This window comes from Balaenoptera physalus, assembly GCF_965194825.1.
Source record: "Balaenoptera physalus genome assembly, chromosome: 13".
Taxonomy (NCBI): Eukaryota; Metazoa; Chordata; class Mammalia; order Artiodactyla; family Balaenopteridae; genus Balaenoptera; species Balaenoptera physalus.
In genome coordinates, this window is record NC_138892.1 from 48,217,948 (window position 1) to 48,234,804 (window position 16,857).

At 40.5% G+C, this 16,857-nt stretch overlaps 1 protein-coding gene across 16 annotated transcripts in view; it reads left to right on the forward strand.

The window, feature by feature from the left end:
* The first annotated feature begins 1,549 nt into the window (after positions 1–1,549).
* The window catches only part of BEST3 (bestrophin 3), a 74,784-nt gene continuing 59,476 nt past the window's right edge, over positions 1,550–16,857 (forward strand). For 3 of the 16 annotated variants that reach the window (XM_082422751.1, XM_082422760.1, XM_082422759.1), the window contains exons 1-4: positions 1,550–2,955; positions 4,555–4,729; positions 8,193–8,287; positions 8,752–8,985. In XM_082422751.1, coding sequence (XP_082278877.1) covers positions 4,578–4,729; positions 8,193–8,287; positions 8,752–8,985 — 481 coding nt within the window. In that variant the 5' untranslated portion in view covers positions 1,550–2,955; positions 4,555–4,577. Of the gene's footprint in view, positions 2,956–4,554; positions 8,479–8,751; positions 8,986–16,857 lie in introns of those variants that run through there. The other 13 variants (XM_082422757.1, XM_082422758.1, XM_082422756.1 and 10 more) reach the window with 12 other exon arrangements.

Below are 16,857 nucleotides of genomic sequence, written 5' to 3' on the forward strand. Positions count from 1 at the left end.
TTCTTTCATCAGTGTCTTATAGTTTTCTGCATACAGGTCTTTTGTCTTCTTAGGTAGGTTTACTCCTAGGTGTTTTATTCTTTTTGTTGCAGTGGTAAATGGGAGTGTTTCCTTAATTTCTCTTTCAGATTCTTCATCATTAGTATATAGGAATGCAAGAGATTTCTGTGCATTAATTTTGTATCCTGCTACTTTACCAAATTCATTGATTACGTCTCGTAGTTTTCTGGCAGCATCTTTAGGATGCTCTATGTATAATATCATGTCATCTGCAAAGAGTGGCAGTTTTACTTCTTCTTTTCCGATTTGGATTCCTTTTATTTCTTTTACTTCTCTGAATGCTGTGGCTAAAGCTTCCAAAACTATGTTGAATAATAGGGGTGAGAGTGGGCAACCTTGTCTTGTTCCTGATCTTAGTGGAAATGGTTTCAGTTTTTCACCACTGAGAACAATGTTGGCTGTGGGTTTGTCATATATGGCCTTTATTATGTTGAGGTAAGTTCCCTCTATGCCTCTTTTCTGGAGGGTTTTTTATCATAAATCGCTGTTGAATTTTGTCAAAAGCTTTTTCTGCCTCTATTGAGATGATCATATGGTTTTTCTCCTTCAATTTGTTAATATGGTGTATCACATTGACTGATTTGCATATATTAAAGAATCCTTGCATTCCTGGGATAAACCCTGCTTGATCATGGTGTATGATCCTTTTATTGTGCTGTTGGATTCTGTTTGCTAGTATTTTGTTGAGGATTTTTGCATCTATGTTCATCAGTGACATTGGCTTGTAGTTTTCTTTTTTTGTGACACCTTTGTCTGGTTTTGGTATCAGGGCGATGGTAGTCTTGTAGAATGAGTTTGGGAGTGTTCCTCCCTCTGTTATATTTTGGAAGACCTGGACTTGATTGACTATTTCCTTTCCCATATTAGGGAAGTTTTCAACTATAATCTCTTCAAATATTTTCTCAGTCCCTTTCTTTTCCTCTTTTTCTTCTGGGACCCCTATGAATGTTAGTGCATTTAATGTTGTCCCAGAGGTCTCTGAGACTGTCCTCAATTCTTTTCATTCTTTTTTCTTTGTTCTGCTCTGTGGTAGTTATTTCCACTATTTTATCTTCCAGGTCACTTATCTTTTATTCTGCCTCAGTTATTCTGCTATTGATTCCTTCTAGAGAATTTTTAAATTTCATTTACTGTGTTGTTCATCACTGTTTGCTCTTTAGTTCTTCTAGGTCCTTGTTAAATGTTTCTTGTATTTTCTCCATTCTATTTCCAAGATTTTGGATCATCTTTACTATCATTACTCTGAATTCTTTTTCAGGTAGACTGCCTATTTCCTCTTCATTTGTTTAGTCTGGTGGGTTTTTACCTTGCTCCTTCATCTGCTGCATATTTCTCTGCCGTCTCATTTTGCTTAACTTACTGTGTTTGGGGTCTCCTTTTCACAGGCTGCAGGTTCGTACTTCCCATTTTTTTTGGTGTCTGCCCCCAGTGGGTGAGGTTGGTTCAGTGGGTTGTGTAGGCTTCCTGTTGGAGGGGACTGGTGCCTGTGTTCTGATGGATGAGGCTGGATCTTGTCTTTCTGGTGGGCAGGACCACGTCTAGTGGTGTGTTTTGGGGTGTCTGTGAACTTAGTATGATTTTAGCAGCCTCTCTGCTAATGGCTGGTGTTGTGTTCCTGTCTTGCTAGTTGTTTGGCATGGGGTGTCCAGCACTGGGGCTTGCTGGTCATTGAGTGGAGCTGGGTCTTAGTGTTGAGATGGAGATCTCTGGGAGACCTCTTGCTGTTTGATATTACGTGGAGCCAGGAGGTCTCTGGTGGACCAATGTCCTGAAGGCGGCTCTCCCACCTCAGAGGCTCAGGCCTGATACCTGGCTGGAGCACCAAGACCCTGTCAGCCACTCGGCCAGGTACGTGGGGAGTTTCCTGCCTTTTGGGAAGTCTGAGGTCTTCTGTCAGTGTTCAGTAGGTGTTCTGTAGGAGTGTAGATGTATTTTTGATGTATTTGTGGGGAGGAAAGTGATCTCCATGTCTTACTCCTCTGCCATCTTCAGATGGATGAATCTCCTTCAAAGATTCAATGCTTACAACTTTACATCCTCCAAATCCAGCAAAAATCACTTTCAATGGAAACCCCCTGCACAATCGCTTAGGATTATTTTCTGTTGTCTGAAACTCTTCTTGTGCAAGTCTTCTGGGACTGTTGCACAGAGCCTACTTCCATCTCAGCAGAAAGCCCATTCTAGACTCTCTTGTGACTCACATTGCAGGCCTCTAACTTCTCAACCATCCTGGTTAATAAGGAGCCAATGAGGCAGAAACTGAGAAATGTGAGTCCCTCGTGGTCAGCACTACAATGGCACTCTCCTGGCCTTAAGACTCTTCAATGATCCTTTCTCTGTGTCCTTTCCAATTGCGCCTGGGTTTTTTCTCATGCTTGTTGGTTTTAATGGAAGAGCATTCTCAGTACCTCTCAAATGAGTGAAAATCCTGTTTATGTTCTTGTCTGCCCCAGTTTAAGGCTTCACAAGAATTTATTCTCGTTTTAAGCACACACAGACTGTCCTAATTCCCTTCTTTTGGCTGGTGGAGCCTCTTCAGAGCACTTTAGGGGCAAATGACTCTTTTTTCCTTGATTCCAGGGTAGAGTCAAAATGAAAACAACAGACTTAGGTGACCCAAGCTCCTTCACGTTACCTCCGACTTCTCATTCAAAGTGGTGCTTTGGGCGACAGGTGGAGTTATAATTATAGATTAGAAAAAAGCCACATCAGCAGCTGTTGCTCCTGTTTGTTCCCGGCTATCACTGTCACCAGTGGACAAATTGGCATAAACAGTTCTCCAGACTCCGCATGAGTGAAGGGTGAGCCGAGAGTACAACACCGACCTGAAGGCACCTCTGCAGGGGGAGCCTGGAGATTGTCTTTCCTGTCGGAGACTCCAAACCAAACAAATAGGTTAGTACACAGAGTATACCTATGCATTTTACCTCTGACCTCTACTCGATGTGATCTTGGTTTTTCTGACAGAGCTGTAACAGAAGGGTGAAGTGTTAAAGGAAAGAGAGTTATTTAAGGACTGTTATTCAAAAGTCCAGTGCCCGTGAGAACAAATTATGAAATGGGCTTAATTTATTATGCTCCTCTCCCAATTTTGGTTGTATCCACATTAGACAAAGAGACAAAGTGAAGATGGAAAAATGAAACTGCTTTTGTGGCCTGAGTCCCAACCTTTCATAATGATACTTACTTTTGCCAAAAAAAGCTCTGGTTTCTTTGTTAAAATCAGTAGCTGAAGCCTTAGGTTGGTGATTAGAAAAAAAAAAATACCGCTCCAGAATATAGTTCCAGAGTTTCATTTTTTTTTTAGGGAAACTAGGCAAATGAGAATTGGATTTTTTCTCTACCTCTGAATAAAGACAGAAAATGTCCTTGCTTATGACAAAATGTGTGCTGTAGGCTACTTTGTATAAGAAATCTGCTATAGGATTTATTACTTATGTCTAGTACAGTTCTACCTAAAAACTCGATCATTTCAGTCTAAGTAGCTCTATAAGACTCCTCATAGATCCTTTTGAAAGCAGAAGGTTTCAAAGAAATTTCGTTTTCTCTGTGTATGCTTTATGTTAGAAAGCTGTGGAGCAGGATTTTTCCAACAAAGATTAGCTTTGGGGCATCTTCTCAAAACCTGAATGTTTAGTGTCTTGGTGAAGAGCAGTGGAATTCCAGAGAATCCACTGAAAAGTAGGCTTTGGGGCCCAGTTCTCATCCCACCCACATCCATGGAACAGTCCAGGTGGAAAGAGTCGTAAATAATGGCCTCATTTTTTCAGCTCCCAACAGAAGGTGTCCCATCCCTAAGCATTTTATGTGGGACTTTTCAATGGGAAAATGCACCTTACTTAGTATCACTGTGGCCCGACGTTTTGTCTGCCTTGTGAAGTGCACAGAGTGCTAACTATGTACTCAGAGCTCCACTAGAGAGACAATTAAATTAAAACAACCAAAAGTAACCCATCAATTAAATTCCCGCAAGGGGCTGGCTTCTCCTGATTTCTAAGAGAGCCATACCTTTCTTTTAGGAAATTTAAGGGTGAAATAAATACCTCCTTACACATTTTAGCAAATTAAGCCCCAAACAATAAGTTTGACCACTGCTTTTGAAAAGGTCAATTAATATAGCATATCAATACCTTAAATCTTCCCATGGATTCAGAAAATATATGATAGATCATAATACACCATATCTCATATATCTCGTTTAGTCATTCAAATATTTATTGAGTAATGGCTATATAATCTCAAAGTATTTAGAAATGAAGGCAAGCTTAAGATTTCTAATATTTCTTTTTCCAGACACTCCTTTCTTCCCCTTTTCTACTAAAAGATTTAGCACTGAGTTGGTGGTTATCTCCAAATTCCAAATTGTTCAAGCTGAGAAAGGCAAAAAGTAGAGATGGTTGACTGGTTGCTGGTTAGGGTTTCTTTTGAGATACAGATTTACGCTCTGTCTTAAACATTGCTTTTTACTTGTGTGTTGTCTTCTTGCTCTTCTAGAAAAAAAAGAAAAACTATCCAAGATGACTGTCACTTACTCCAGTAAAGTAGCAAATGCGACTTTTTTTGGATTTCATAGGTTACTCCTCAAGTGGAGAGGCAGCATCTACAAACTACTATACAGGGAATTTATTGTTTTTGCTGTACTTTACACAGCAATAAGTTTTATGTACAGGTACTTTCCTTTGCATGTGTCCTTAAATGGCCATTAGATAGCATATATGAATACAGTCTCAAAAATCCAAGCCCTTTGGCTGCCGCTGACTTTTGCATTATGTAACCTCCTCCTTTGCATGATCCTCTGTTGCCTACTTCTCCCCAGGACTGGGTATTTTAATCCACACCTAACCATTTTTAGGATGTTAAATAGACTCTAACCATCATGTTCAGGTGGCTCTCATTCCAGCCCCACTTTAATTGGTCATGATGAGGTATTAGTTGTCCTTCAAGAATTTTGCTATAGGCACAAAATGAAAGATTTATACCTAGAACCTCACTAAGTGATGATTTTGAATGGCAAAGTCCACAGACAAATAATTATTTGTGCTTCTCTGAACTATGTTATTCATAGTTTGAGTTTCTGATTTGACAGCTTGCAGAGACTACCTACATAATTAACATGTTTGTGAATAGTGTGTATCAGGCAACTTTCCTTCTTCTTTCCTGGAATGACGAAATCTTATCCAAGTTGGTGCCCCCAACCTTACCAATATCTCAATTAAAGAAAAGGCCTGAAAACTAATTTATTTTCTTTATATCTTCTGAGTTCAGAGCACATTATATTCATAAAAGATGTTTATTCTTTATAATCTCACAACCTTTGCCTGTCAGATTGACAGGAAATTTGAGCAACATCATGTCCAAGAAATACTTTTATAACTAAAAATTATAATCTTAATAAAATTTTATCAGTATTATAAAAGGGACGCTTTATTAGTTTTTTAAATTAATACTGATTGCATACATTTCTTCTCTGGGGAAAGTTAAAACTTAAAACAGAAAAGGTAAAGGTTTTTGAGGCTGTATTTCCACCTTTTCTGTGTTCATCAGTTTGTTCTTTTTCTTCTGCATACAATGGACAAATTTGTGAATCATTGTTTTCACCTACATTCTTCCTTGCAGCGACAGGACACCATGTGAAGAAGAGGGACATTAATTTGGCTAGCTGATAATGACCAAAAGTAGAATAGGAAGAGTTACTTTGCTACACATCAAAACTACAGTTCCAAACAAATGTATATATTGGTATACATTTTGGCAAAATATCTTTACAAGGAAAGTTTTATTAAAAACCTCTAATAATTTTTCAGATTTGTCTTCTAAATACGGTATTATTTTGATGATTTATTTATGTGTCACCTACTCCTTCAGAATATGAAATGGTGGAAGACACATGACGTTTCAGGATAATTGTCTCATTAGTTTATTTTTACTAACGTGAATTTATTGCTGCTACTGCCTCTTAGAATAGAATAGCTCTTAGAACAGTTGCATCGTAGCCAGAAATGCTCCATGGGGCCTTAACTTTGACTCCAATATCTTATTTATACCCCACAAAATTGTATGCACATATGTTTTCTAAAGACCAAAGAGTGCTTACATTTATAACAATAATCATTAGTTCAAACCATTTTTCATTTTTTAAAGTTCAAATGTAAAAGTTTGTTAAAATAGACCCTTATATGTTGATCAAAGCTCTACCAAGAACTACAGGTTGAATCTGTCGAGAAAGTCAGACATACCTGTAGACAAATACAGACATAGTTTCATTCTCATGTCTACTAATGATGCTAAGTTTTTTAATCCTGTTATAAGCAAATAGTTATACCTAGCAAAAAAATCATAAGACAGAACCAGAATTCACTAGATTGATTATATATCTTTTTATTTTGGGATGGATTTGACAAAATACTCGCTGTGGTACTTTCTAGCTAGTAAAATTTCTATGTGTCTATCAGCTAAATATTTTTTCCTTTGGCCAACTATTAATAGTAACAACCACTTTATTATTGATTAAGTGTGACACCATATGCTAAGTGGTTTTATATATCATATATTCTTTAATCCTCATAACATTCCTGATACATATCAATAGGTATTAATTATCCCCATTTACAAATGAGAAAACTGAGACTCAGAGAGATTTAAAAATATCCTCCAAATCCAAATCTGTAAGTGGCAGATCTGGGATTCAAACCTGGCTCTGTTAAACCCTACGGTCTGTGCTCTCTGCATGTAAATTCTCTCTGATCATTTTTATTTGAGTACCAGAAACCATTCTGGCTGTGACTTGTCATCAGCATGACCTTGATAGGCCTGTCCACCAGGTGATGCCTCTCTTGTCAGCTTTTCTTGATTTCAGAATTTCTGACACCTTTTCCAAGCTGAGGCAGGAACTCCAAGCCCACCCTGCACCCACACACCTCCTTGGTCAGCACCAGCTCCCAGGTCTTCATCTGCAGTCTGATCGGTGGCTCACTGTCACCTCATTATCCCTCTGCGTCCTTCTTCAAAGCTCTACTGACCCAAATAGGCCTCTGACCCATGCTATGATGAGTGTTTCCAAGGGATTCCTTCCTCCCTTAGAAAAGCTGCATTCATTCATTTATTCAAATTCATCTGTGTTTTCTTTCTGGATTTTGATCATTATTATTAGCCTGCCTTGAGATAGTTCTTCTGATTCTGAATCTCCTCCTTGCAACATAAATACCAATAATAGCTTCATTAAATGGATTTATGTTTAACAATACCAGAAAATGGGTTTGTGTCAGAGCCATAATATAAATTTTTATATTTATACTATAGAAATAAAAACCCACCAAACATAATTATAAAAATTTCACTACTAATTGTTAAATCTGTGTTGTTTTATATTTTAAATGTATATTTTTAATTTTTTTATTTTGAAAATTTTTTTAAAGATTTTTTTTTTTGATGTGGACCATTTTTAAAGTCTTTATTGAATTTGTTACAATATTGCTTCTGTTTTATGTTTTGGTGTTTTGGCCCCAAGACATGTGGGATCTTAGCTCCCTGACCAGGGATCGAGCCCATACCCCATGCATTACAAAGCAAAATCTCAACCACTGGACCACCAGGGAAGTCCCTTAAATAACTGTAGGCTTTAAAATAAACAGTTATAACATCCTTTGAAGTACAACATGTATAATCAAGAATGTACTAAGTAGCATATTCATGAAAAGTAAGATCAGGATGTCGAATCCAGGGTTATTATTCAATAATTACTTAATAAGTGTAATCCACTTAAGGTACTCTTTTTTAAAGTACATATGATGAATAATTGGAAAATGGACTCTTTTATGAAGTATTTTGCTCTAAATCCAATGCATTAATTATATAAAAATTTTAAAATATGAAGTATTTAAAACTAAAATGGTTACTATGTCCCTCTGTGTAATGACCAACAACATTTATGTACTAAAAACGTTAGTACTTAAAACATTCAGCAGTTAAAAAGGTTTTGAGATACATCAGCTTAGGTAGAAAAGAAAAAGCTATTGCTCCTTAAAAAAAAAACTGAGGTTATTTTCGCTTAATTGTTTGCACTGAATGTCACTTGCAAAGCAGGTGCAGAAGTATAATATCATAAAGGGCTGTGCATTTTATTTTTGCTCCAGATTGTTACTTACAGGAGCCCAAAAACGTTACTTTGAAAAATTATCAATTTACTGTGACAGATATGCTGAACAAATTCCAGTAACCTTTGTGCTTGGTAAGTATAGGTCACACGCAGAATGCAGCCACACAGCTGTCTCCGTTAGGATGACACCAATGACTCTGCATGGGAGTGTTTCCAAGCTGAGAGGCATGCCTGAAAAGTCACTGCTTGCAGTAGAACCAGAATCATCCATAAGGTTTACCTCCAAGGCTGCTTTCGCTAAATTAACAACCAACAAGTTTGAGGTAACAATCTGCTCTTGGACAATCCAGCTTTCTTTTCACTAACTCTCCATTTTTGCCGTCAATATTTGAGTTCTAATACCCACTTACTGGGTGCTACAGCATTGCGAGGCACAAATTACATTTTTTTTTCTGGAGGGCAAAATCATCAGATATGGATAACAACCTATTTTTTACACCCCGATCCCTAAAGAAACTAAAATTCTGCTAAAAGCATCAGTATCAACAATATGTCTACAGTAAGAAATTGCTTTACAATTTCCTGTTATTCTACAGGGTTTTATGTTACTCTGGTGGTGAACCGATGGTGGAACCAGTTTGTGAATCTGCCCTGGCCAGACAGGCTGATGTTTCTCATCTCCAGCAGTGTTCATGGAAGTGACGAGCACGGGCGCCTGCTCCGGAGGACACTGATGCGCTACGTCAACCTCACGTCCCTGCTCATCTTCCGCTCGGTGAGCACGGCTGTGTACAAAAGGTTTCCGACGATGGACCATGTGGTTGAAGCAGGTATTGGAAATGACTTTTCCTTCCATGGGGCTCCTCTTGACCTCGATCAGAACTTTCAAAGTTCCTTTGAAAATGCCTTTTATTTATTTATTCATTCATTCAAGAAACATTTACTGATTACCTATCATATGCCAGCAACAGTCTTAAGAGGTAAAAATGAATAAGTCATGGTTCCTGCCCTCAAGAAGTTTACTTGGGGGGCAGAGCAAAGGAAACAGCAGACAGTCAACCTCAAATTAAGTTGCAAACAGTCACGTGGTCCATAATATAATAATTGTCATATTTATTCAAACCTTCTGTAATATCACCTTACATTTTCTAGCACTTTACAGTTTATGCACTTTCATAAATATTATTTCATATGGACCTCAAAAAAACCATGAGAGATTCAGAGAGGTTATGATCTTTCCTGGATCACATAGCTCATTAGTGGGAGAGCCAAAATTTCAATTCAGGCTCAGAACTCCTAACTTAATCCTTCCCCCCGCACCTACCAAACACAGCAGATTCTGGTAGGAACCAGAAATGCGGCTTTTCATCTAGGCAGAGCCTGAGAGGTGGCAGTAAAAGGCTGCTTTAGTGGGGGTCTGTTGTCTCTCCTATTCCTCAGAGTAGATGCAGTTTTGTACCTGGGCTTCTGGACACAGGATGCTGAGAACAAATCACGTTTGAAGAATGGTTCTCTTTGGTGTGTTAATACTTAGCAAAGAAGCTGTTAAACCAGCCTTCAAGGGGATGAGGATTAAATGAGATCATTGTTGGCACGTACAGAATAAAAATGGGTTTTTGTGCTGGGTTGTCTTTGATCCATCTGAGAGTATGCTGGAATGTATAAATGAATATATAGTAGATACAGGAACCATGAGATGATTCTGCCTTTATATTGGGTACAGTCTCAAATTAGGTTGCTTTATCCAGTCTCCTTTTCTGAAATGTCCTTGAAAATATATATATATATTTAAGAGTAGCATGTTTTGTTTGTTTTTGGAGGTTTGGGGGCTTTTGTTTGATTTGGTTTTGTCTTCTCAGATGGCGACATAGATAGTGACTAAGAACACAGAGTAAGAGTTCAAATCCGTCTCTATCGCTTACCGGCTACATGACCTTGTCTGAGTTATTTTACCTTTCTAATGCTTCAGTTCCCTCATCCATAGAGTGAGTTTAGAGTGATTTATAATACCTTTTACCTCATATACCTCATAGGCTTGTTGTGATGATTAAATAAGTTAATATTTGCAGTGCCTAGAGCAGTACCCGGCACATGGTGTGACATGAGTTCTTGTTATTAATAATGAAATCATCTAGTACAACAGCATAACATAGCCCTTTGGTCACTTTAGAAGACTCATTTGATATGACATCCTAGGTCTTCTTGATCCCCTATGACCAGGAGACTGTGAAAGGTAAGGTGGAAATAAGGAAGGAGGAGTGTAGAGGCCATTGTTAGGGCTACAGAGCAAGATGTGAGAAAGTAATGGGGAGCAAGGAGTCGGTTACAGATTCAGATGAAGGGTACAAAGGGCTTGGCAAATGTACAGGTATATTATGATGTAAAACCAGTCGGAACTTAAAAAAAAATTAACTGCCACCCTTCCTCCAAATTTAAAAGTGGAATACTGCATCAGAATGACCAAGTTTAAAATGCCACTTGATAACTTATTTTTCTTACCCTAATGTCTAAAGGATCAAATGTGATAAGCATTTCGACCTCTGAAAAAAGTCCTAAAAACAAACGAGAAACGTTTGGCCCATTCCAAATGGATGAGTGACAGCTAAAGTTTACTTGGATGAATAAAGGTGACATTTCTGTTAGTCCTGACACATCCTTGGAAAGAAGAAAGCGCATTCTGACAGGAATCGGACTCCAGGCCCAATTCTCAGAGCGAATCTATCCTCTCAGTGTCACCTTCATATTAAAAGCACATGGGGTGGCTGGTGACAGAGAGGCCTTTAGGGCCTCTGGTTAGACGTGAGCTCAACGAGGCCTGAGTTGTGCTCAGGTCTGAGGGGCAAGTAGAAACAGCGAGATGCATGGGAGAATGATCTGACTTCATTTCCTTTAGGTGCACTTTTCATAATACCGACACTCACTCCCTATCAAACTTACACAAACACCGGTCAGTACTTGCATCGACACTTTCCCCCTTTCCAAGGCATTTGGAACACTCGAATACTTCTCTCTCCCCTACCACCAGTACCCCCAACCATTCCAAGGGCATAGGGGAATCATTTGCTCCTTGATGTGCATTTACACGAGTATGTCTCAAGGTGTGATCCACAAACCCATGGGCCCTTTACATCTTGAATAACTTGAGTTGTTTATTTAAAATGCATAATCCTGGGACTTCCCTGGTGGCACAGTGGTTAAGAATCCACCTGCCAATGCAGGGGACGCGGGTTCGAGCCCTGGTCCAGGAAGATCCCACATGCCGTGGAGCAACTAAGCCCATGTGCCGCAACTACTGAGCCTGCACTCTGGAGCCCGCGAGCCACAGCTACTGAAGCCCAAGTGCCTAGAGCCTAAGCCACCACAATGAGAAGCCAACGCACCACAACAAAGAGTACCCCCGCTCACCACAACTAGAGAAAGCCCGTGCACAGCAATGAAGACCCAACGCAGCCAAAAATAAATAAATAAATAAATAAATAAAATTTATTTAAAAATAAAAAATAAAATAAAATAAAATGCATGCTCCTGAGCCCCACGTCAGACTTACTGAATCAGAACCATTGTATGTAAGGCCTGGAAAACCTGCATTTAAACATGCTCTTATGTTGCTCTTTTTATACACTGAAGTTTGAGAAGTAAGGAGTCTTTTCTGAGATGCTCATTTTTTTAACCCTTTTTCTCACCCCCGGGGTAAAAGGCTTTGGCATTCGCCAAATAATTCATTACTAATAACAAAACGGCAACAGTTAAGAAAAGGGTGAATTCAAGGTTTCGACCATGCTGGAGGCTCCAGAAGTGCTCTGGATGGTAGCCGCTGAGCAGTCTGCTCAGAGACTACCATCTAGGGGACCTGAACCTGGTCCTGCCTGGACACAACGAGCATCATTCTCACTTGAAGTTTTTGGTCAGCTTTTGTGCCGCGTCTGAAGGAGGAAGAGTACTGAGGGCGACAGGAGGGGGCTGAAGCCTTGGCAGGTGCCCTCTGGGGCCATCACTGATGATTGCAGTGTAAAGGTCTCTACTACTTTCTTTCACCCCTAAGTGTTTTCTCGAAAGGCAGAAGAAGGTGCAGTGGACCAGCATGTGCCCACAGGAACGCAAGGTTTGCATGCTAGGTGGTGGGACAAAGGTTCTGAGCCACTGCCTTCCAAGCTGGGGGACACGCTTCACAGGCAGGGTCCTTCCTGGTCTGCCTCACGGCCACCCGCATGGATGGGCACAGACTCTCTGTTGGCTGGCCGCACAGACTTACCAGACTTCCTGCTCCCCAACAGAGAAGGCTGACTCAGTCTGCACGTGGGGTCAGTGTCCAATCTCTCCCAACTGGGTGTGTGTCTCCACCTCTCTCTGTCTGTCCTTGGCCTGTGCCAACGTTTCTGGGAAGAACAGGAAGTTCAGGGATGGCGGAAAATGTTTGGCAGGTGCCCTGAGCCCAGAGCCAGGGCACCTGCTCTGACTGAGGGCAGAGAGGGCTGGTAGTAAAGCACAGGGGCCCCAAAAGTGTAGGGGCAAAGGCAGGAGGCAATGCTGAGGGCGCAAAAAAACCTCTTGTCAGGTGACTCCCTACATAAACCCACCTGTCAGGGAAAGTACATGTGCTCAAACTTCAGTGCGCTTTAGATAGTGTTAAAAAATCAATACTGCTAAAAACGCAGACCCGAAGACACCACCCCCAGAGATTCTGATTCAGTAGGTCTAGGCTGGGGTCCAGGAATGAGTGTATTTAACAAGCCCCTGGAGACTTTGAGGAAGGGGGTCCCTGGATCACACTCTGAGAAACAGGGGGCTTTAAGGCAATGGGAGTTTCCCTCCAAACTCTTTGTATTGCTTCAGGGAGGGTCCCTGTCACAAAGATTCACGACTAGCAGGAGAAAAAGAGTGAGAGGACGGAGAGAATGAAGATCAGCATCTCCTTCTGAAGCATCTGGCAATTGCTTGACTACAGCTGGTGAGCTAGGTCACTTACCCGCCGGTCCCTGACATTCCTTGCTGTTAAGCTGGACACTCAAGTGACATTATTCTGGGAAATACATATGCTTTGATGTTACAGGTTACATTTCTCAAATTAAAAACTAAAATTTCTTTATTTATGCTCCCATGAAAATAGAAATGTAACAACTGAATGCAAAATAATGTCTGTTATGCTGGAAATTCCCTGAACTGGTCTGTTATCAAACAGTTACTTCGCAGAGGAGCTGTAACCCGGAAGTCTCTGTTATTTTCCCTCTTGGCTACAAGCCTGCCCTGGAAAATTCCAGTCGTTTCAATCACCTGCCTTGGAAGATGTCACTCATTCTAAGTCAAGTCACGTGCACAATTCCAGATCTTTGCCAATTTAAGTGAAGGCCTTAATTGGGTGCTTACAGTTATGGTATGAGACTGAATCAAAACATTTTATCTGGGGTTTCACAGTGATCAGGAGAGAAAACATTTCCCTTCAAAATTCTTCACCAGAAGCACAAAAAAAGGAAATGGGAAATTATATGCATTCCTCTAAAAGAAACATTACTAAATCTGTTACTAAATCTGTCATGCTTTTGCTCATTTAACAAAGATTTACTGAGTGTATACGGTACACTAGGCATTGTGCTGAGCACTGGAGCACAGCTGAAAGCGAGGTCCCTGTCCTCGAGCATCAGTAAAGATTACTACAAATGTTTTCTTCTACGAATCATTTTCAGAGACAAGCACAAATATATTTACAGCTGAACTTCACATCACCCCATTGCATTTCTATTTCTCTAAAATAGTTTCCTTCTGTGCTTGGTAGCCTGTAAGAGTGGTTAAAAGACAGTAAAATTTAAGGAAAGGACACTGTTTTGTTTTCTTAAAGGCCTGGAATCTTAACATGAAGTTCCTTGAGCTTCTGCCCTGACGAGAGAAGCCTGTGGAGACCCCATCAGGATTCTTAGTGACATACAGTTAACAGGCATAAATACAACTGAACGAGCTCCCAATTGTCAAGTGACTGTTGAGATAAAAGTTCTAACTTTAGATGCACTGGCTGGAAGGCTAGCCCCACATTTAGATCATTTAATCTGTAATCTTCTCTCGTTAAGTAAAATCGAATGGATTTTTGTATAATATTGACTTTCCGCCCTGTGATCTGCTGTTCACGTTTTTCCTGATGCATTTTCTGTGCTGCTGGGGTTCCCTGGTCTCTGAAATCTCCCACTGCTCTGTGTTACAGGAGAGATGATCAAGGGGATGGTGGTATTCATGGCTGTGCCAGTTTTTCCTCTGTTGGCTGAACTTTTACAGGCTGAGTCAGTTACCCCTATAGTCTCACGTGATGAGCCCAGAACAGAATGAATGTCGTCTTGTGAGTGCAACTTGACTCACCCACGCACACTGGCTCTTCATGGGAGAGAAAGTACACACCTCCTTGAATTAGTGCCGTGGATGGGCAGTCTCAGCCGAATGTTTGAAGGTTCACCACAGCACTGTTTTAGGAGTTAAATCATGGCTCGCCAATCAATGCTTCTCAAAGGATGATCGTAGACCACCACATTCATCGAATTATCAAGGGTGCTTATTTAAATTGCAGGTTCCCAGACAGCCTATGAAATTTGAATCTCTGGGGCTTGAGACCCAGAAATCCACTTCTTTTTTTTTTTTTAATTTATTTATTTATTTTTGGCTGTGTTGGGTCTTCATTTCTGTGCGAGGGCTTTCTTTAGTTGTGGCAAGCGGGGGCCACTCTTCATCGCGGTGCGCGGGCCTCTCACTATCGCGGCCTCTCTTGCTGCGGAGCACAAGCTCCAGACGTGCAGGCTCAGCAGTTGTGGCTCACGGGCCTAGTTGCTCCGCGGCATGTGGGATCTTCCCAGACCAGGGCTCGAACCTGTGTCCCCTGCATTAGCAGGCAGATTCTCAACCACTGCGCCACCAGGGAAGCCCCCAGAAATCCACTTCTAAACAAGCTCCCCAGAATCACTATGTTTGAGCCAGAACAAGGATGTTAATGGCCAGCTTGCTGTGTGACTCTGTACTAGGTGCAGTTGTTCCCAAACTTTGTTACAAGATGGAGTCGCTAGGGATCTTTTAAGAATACTTATGGTGCCTCACACCCCCAGACACTAGGATTCAATAGGTGCAACCTGGGCATCAGGAGTTTTTTAAGCTCCCCAGACCATTCTAATGTGCAGCAAAGTCTAGGAACCACTGCACCACAGCGCATCTATTAACTCCTCCAACTTTATCTGCAAATTGCCTCAGATCTATTTACCCAAAGCAAATGGAATTCTGGGCCTCCTGGGCAGGCCAGGAGTTAAGAGCACTGATTTTGTGAATGATATTTCCTGTGCGTCATGTGTAGAAGGCAGTGAACTACCAAATAGGATACTAATTTAGAGACAGGAATACAGCTGACTAGAGATGTTTCACTCGTGTTTGACTCATTAGGAAAAGAGGAGTTTCTCTGTCTCCGTTCAGCATTGCTAACCCGGAAACTGATCTTACTCAACCATATCCTATTTCAAGCTTTTCAAACTGTGGGTTGTAACTTATTATTGGGTTCTTAAATCATTTCAGTGGCTTTGAGCCAGCATTTTTTATGGAATGGAATGGAACAGAACAGAAAATATCAGAGAGCACCTCACACAGAAGAGCCAATAATTGTTCTGGGAACCACAAATATATCTTACTGTGGTTCATGGTTAAAAAAATATATATCTGAATACTGCCCTCCACAATGCCTTCACAGTGTGATTGCATCTCTCTCTCAATCCCATTTTGCCTCGCTTTGATTTTCCTGGTTGACAGGGATTTCTAAATTTCTACCATTGAATTTAAAGAATGGCTGCAGTTGAATCTGGTGGCTTCATTCCATTCATTTGGAAAGTACAGAGAGGAAAATGAGCCAGGCTTGTTGCAATGTGCCTGAAAAAGTCATCTCTGAGAAGGGCTAAGATGCTGAATGCACAACTTTCTCTTTCAGAAAGAATTGGCAATAAACCCATCCTGCCTAAAAGTTTTGAGAAGCAGAGCTTTTAGCTCTTCTCCTAATAGAGTCTCATGTACGCACTCTGCTTTAAAGGCAAAAGACATCTGCCTCAGCTTCAACCGAATCTGCGATTACCGGAATATTGTTTATTAATGGACTTAATTGGTCCTTTGGTTTGAAGGCAATAAAATTTTGCCTTAAAGTAGCAGATCCTACTCCATCAAACCACAATTCAAGACACAAGTAAATACAAACATATATGTGTGTGTGTGTGTTTGTGTGTGTGTATATATGTATATATATATATATTTTTTACTCTGATTTGAAATATTAGAAAGTGTTCTTTGGGATATGCAATATGAAAATTGCTGAGCAGAGCTGAACTAGCCAGAAAACCAGAAGGAAAAAAGATAGCAAGAGAAATTCAAGGCAAATGTAATGGCAAGATATTGAATAAAATAGCAATGTCAGGGTGTGGATAGGGTCTGAGGGAGCGTGGCATGAAGACAGACATGTGAAGGAGACAGGGTGGTGTGAGCACAAGCCAACTGATGGTGCAGCCAAACTGTAGCAAATCAATACCTGTGGTTAACATAGCCTTAGAGACGAGGATAATGACCACATTCTGAATATATCATCAGTCTCTGGTTAAAATGGCCTGAGGCACTGATGAGGATAACATTCCATGTAATAACAAATGCTCTTTGAATTGATTTGATTAACAATCTAGACTTTTCTTTCAATGGACCAACAACTC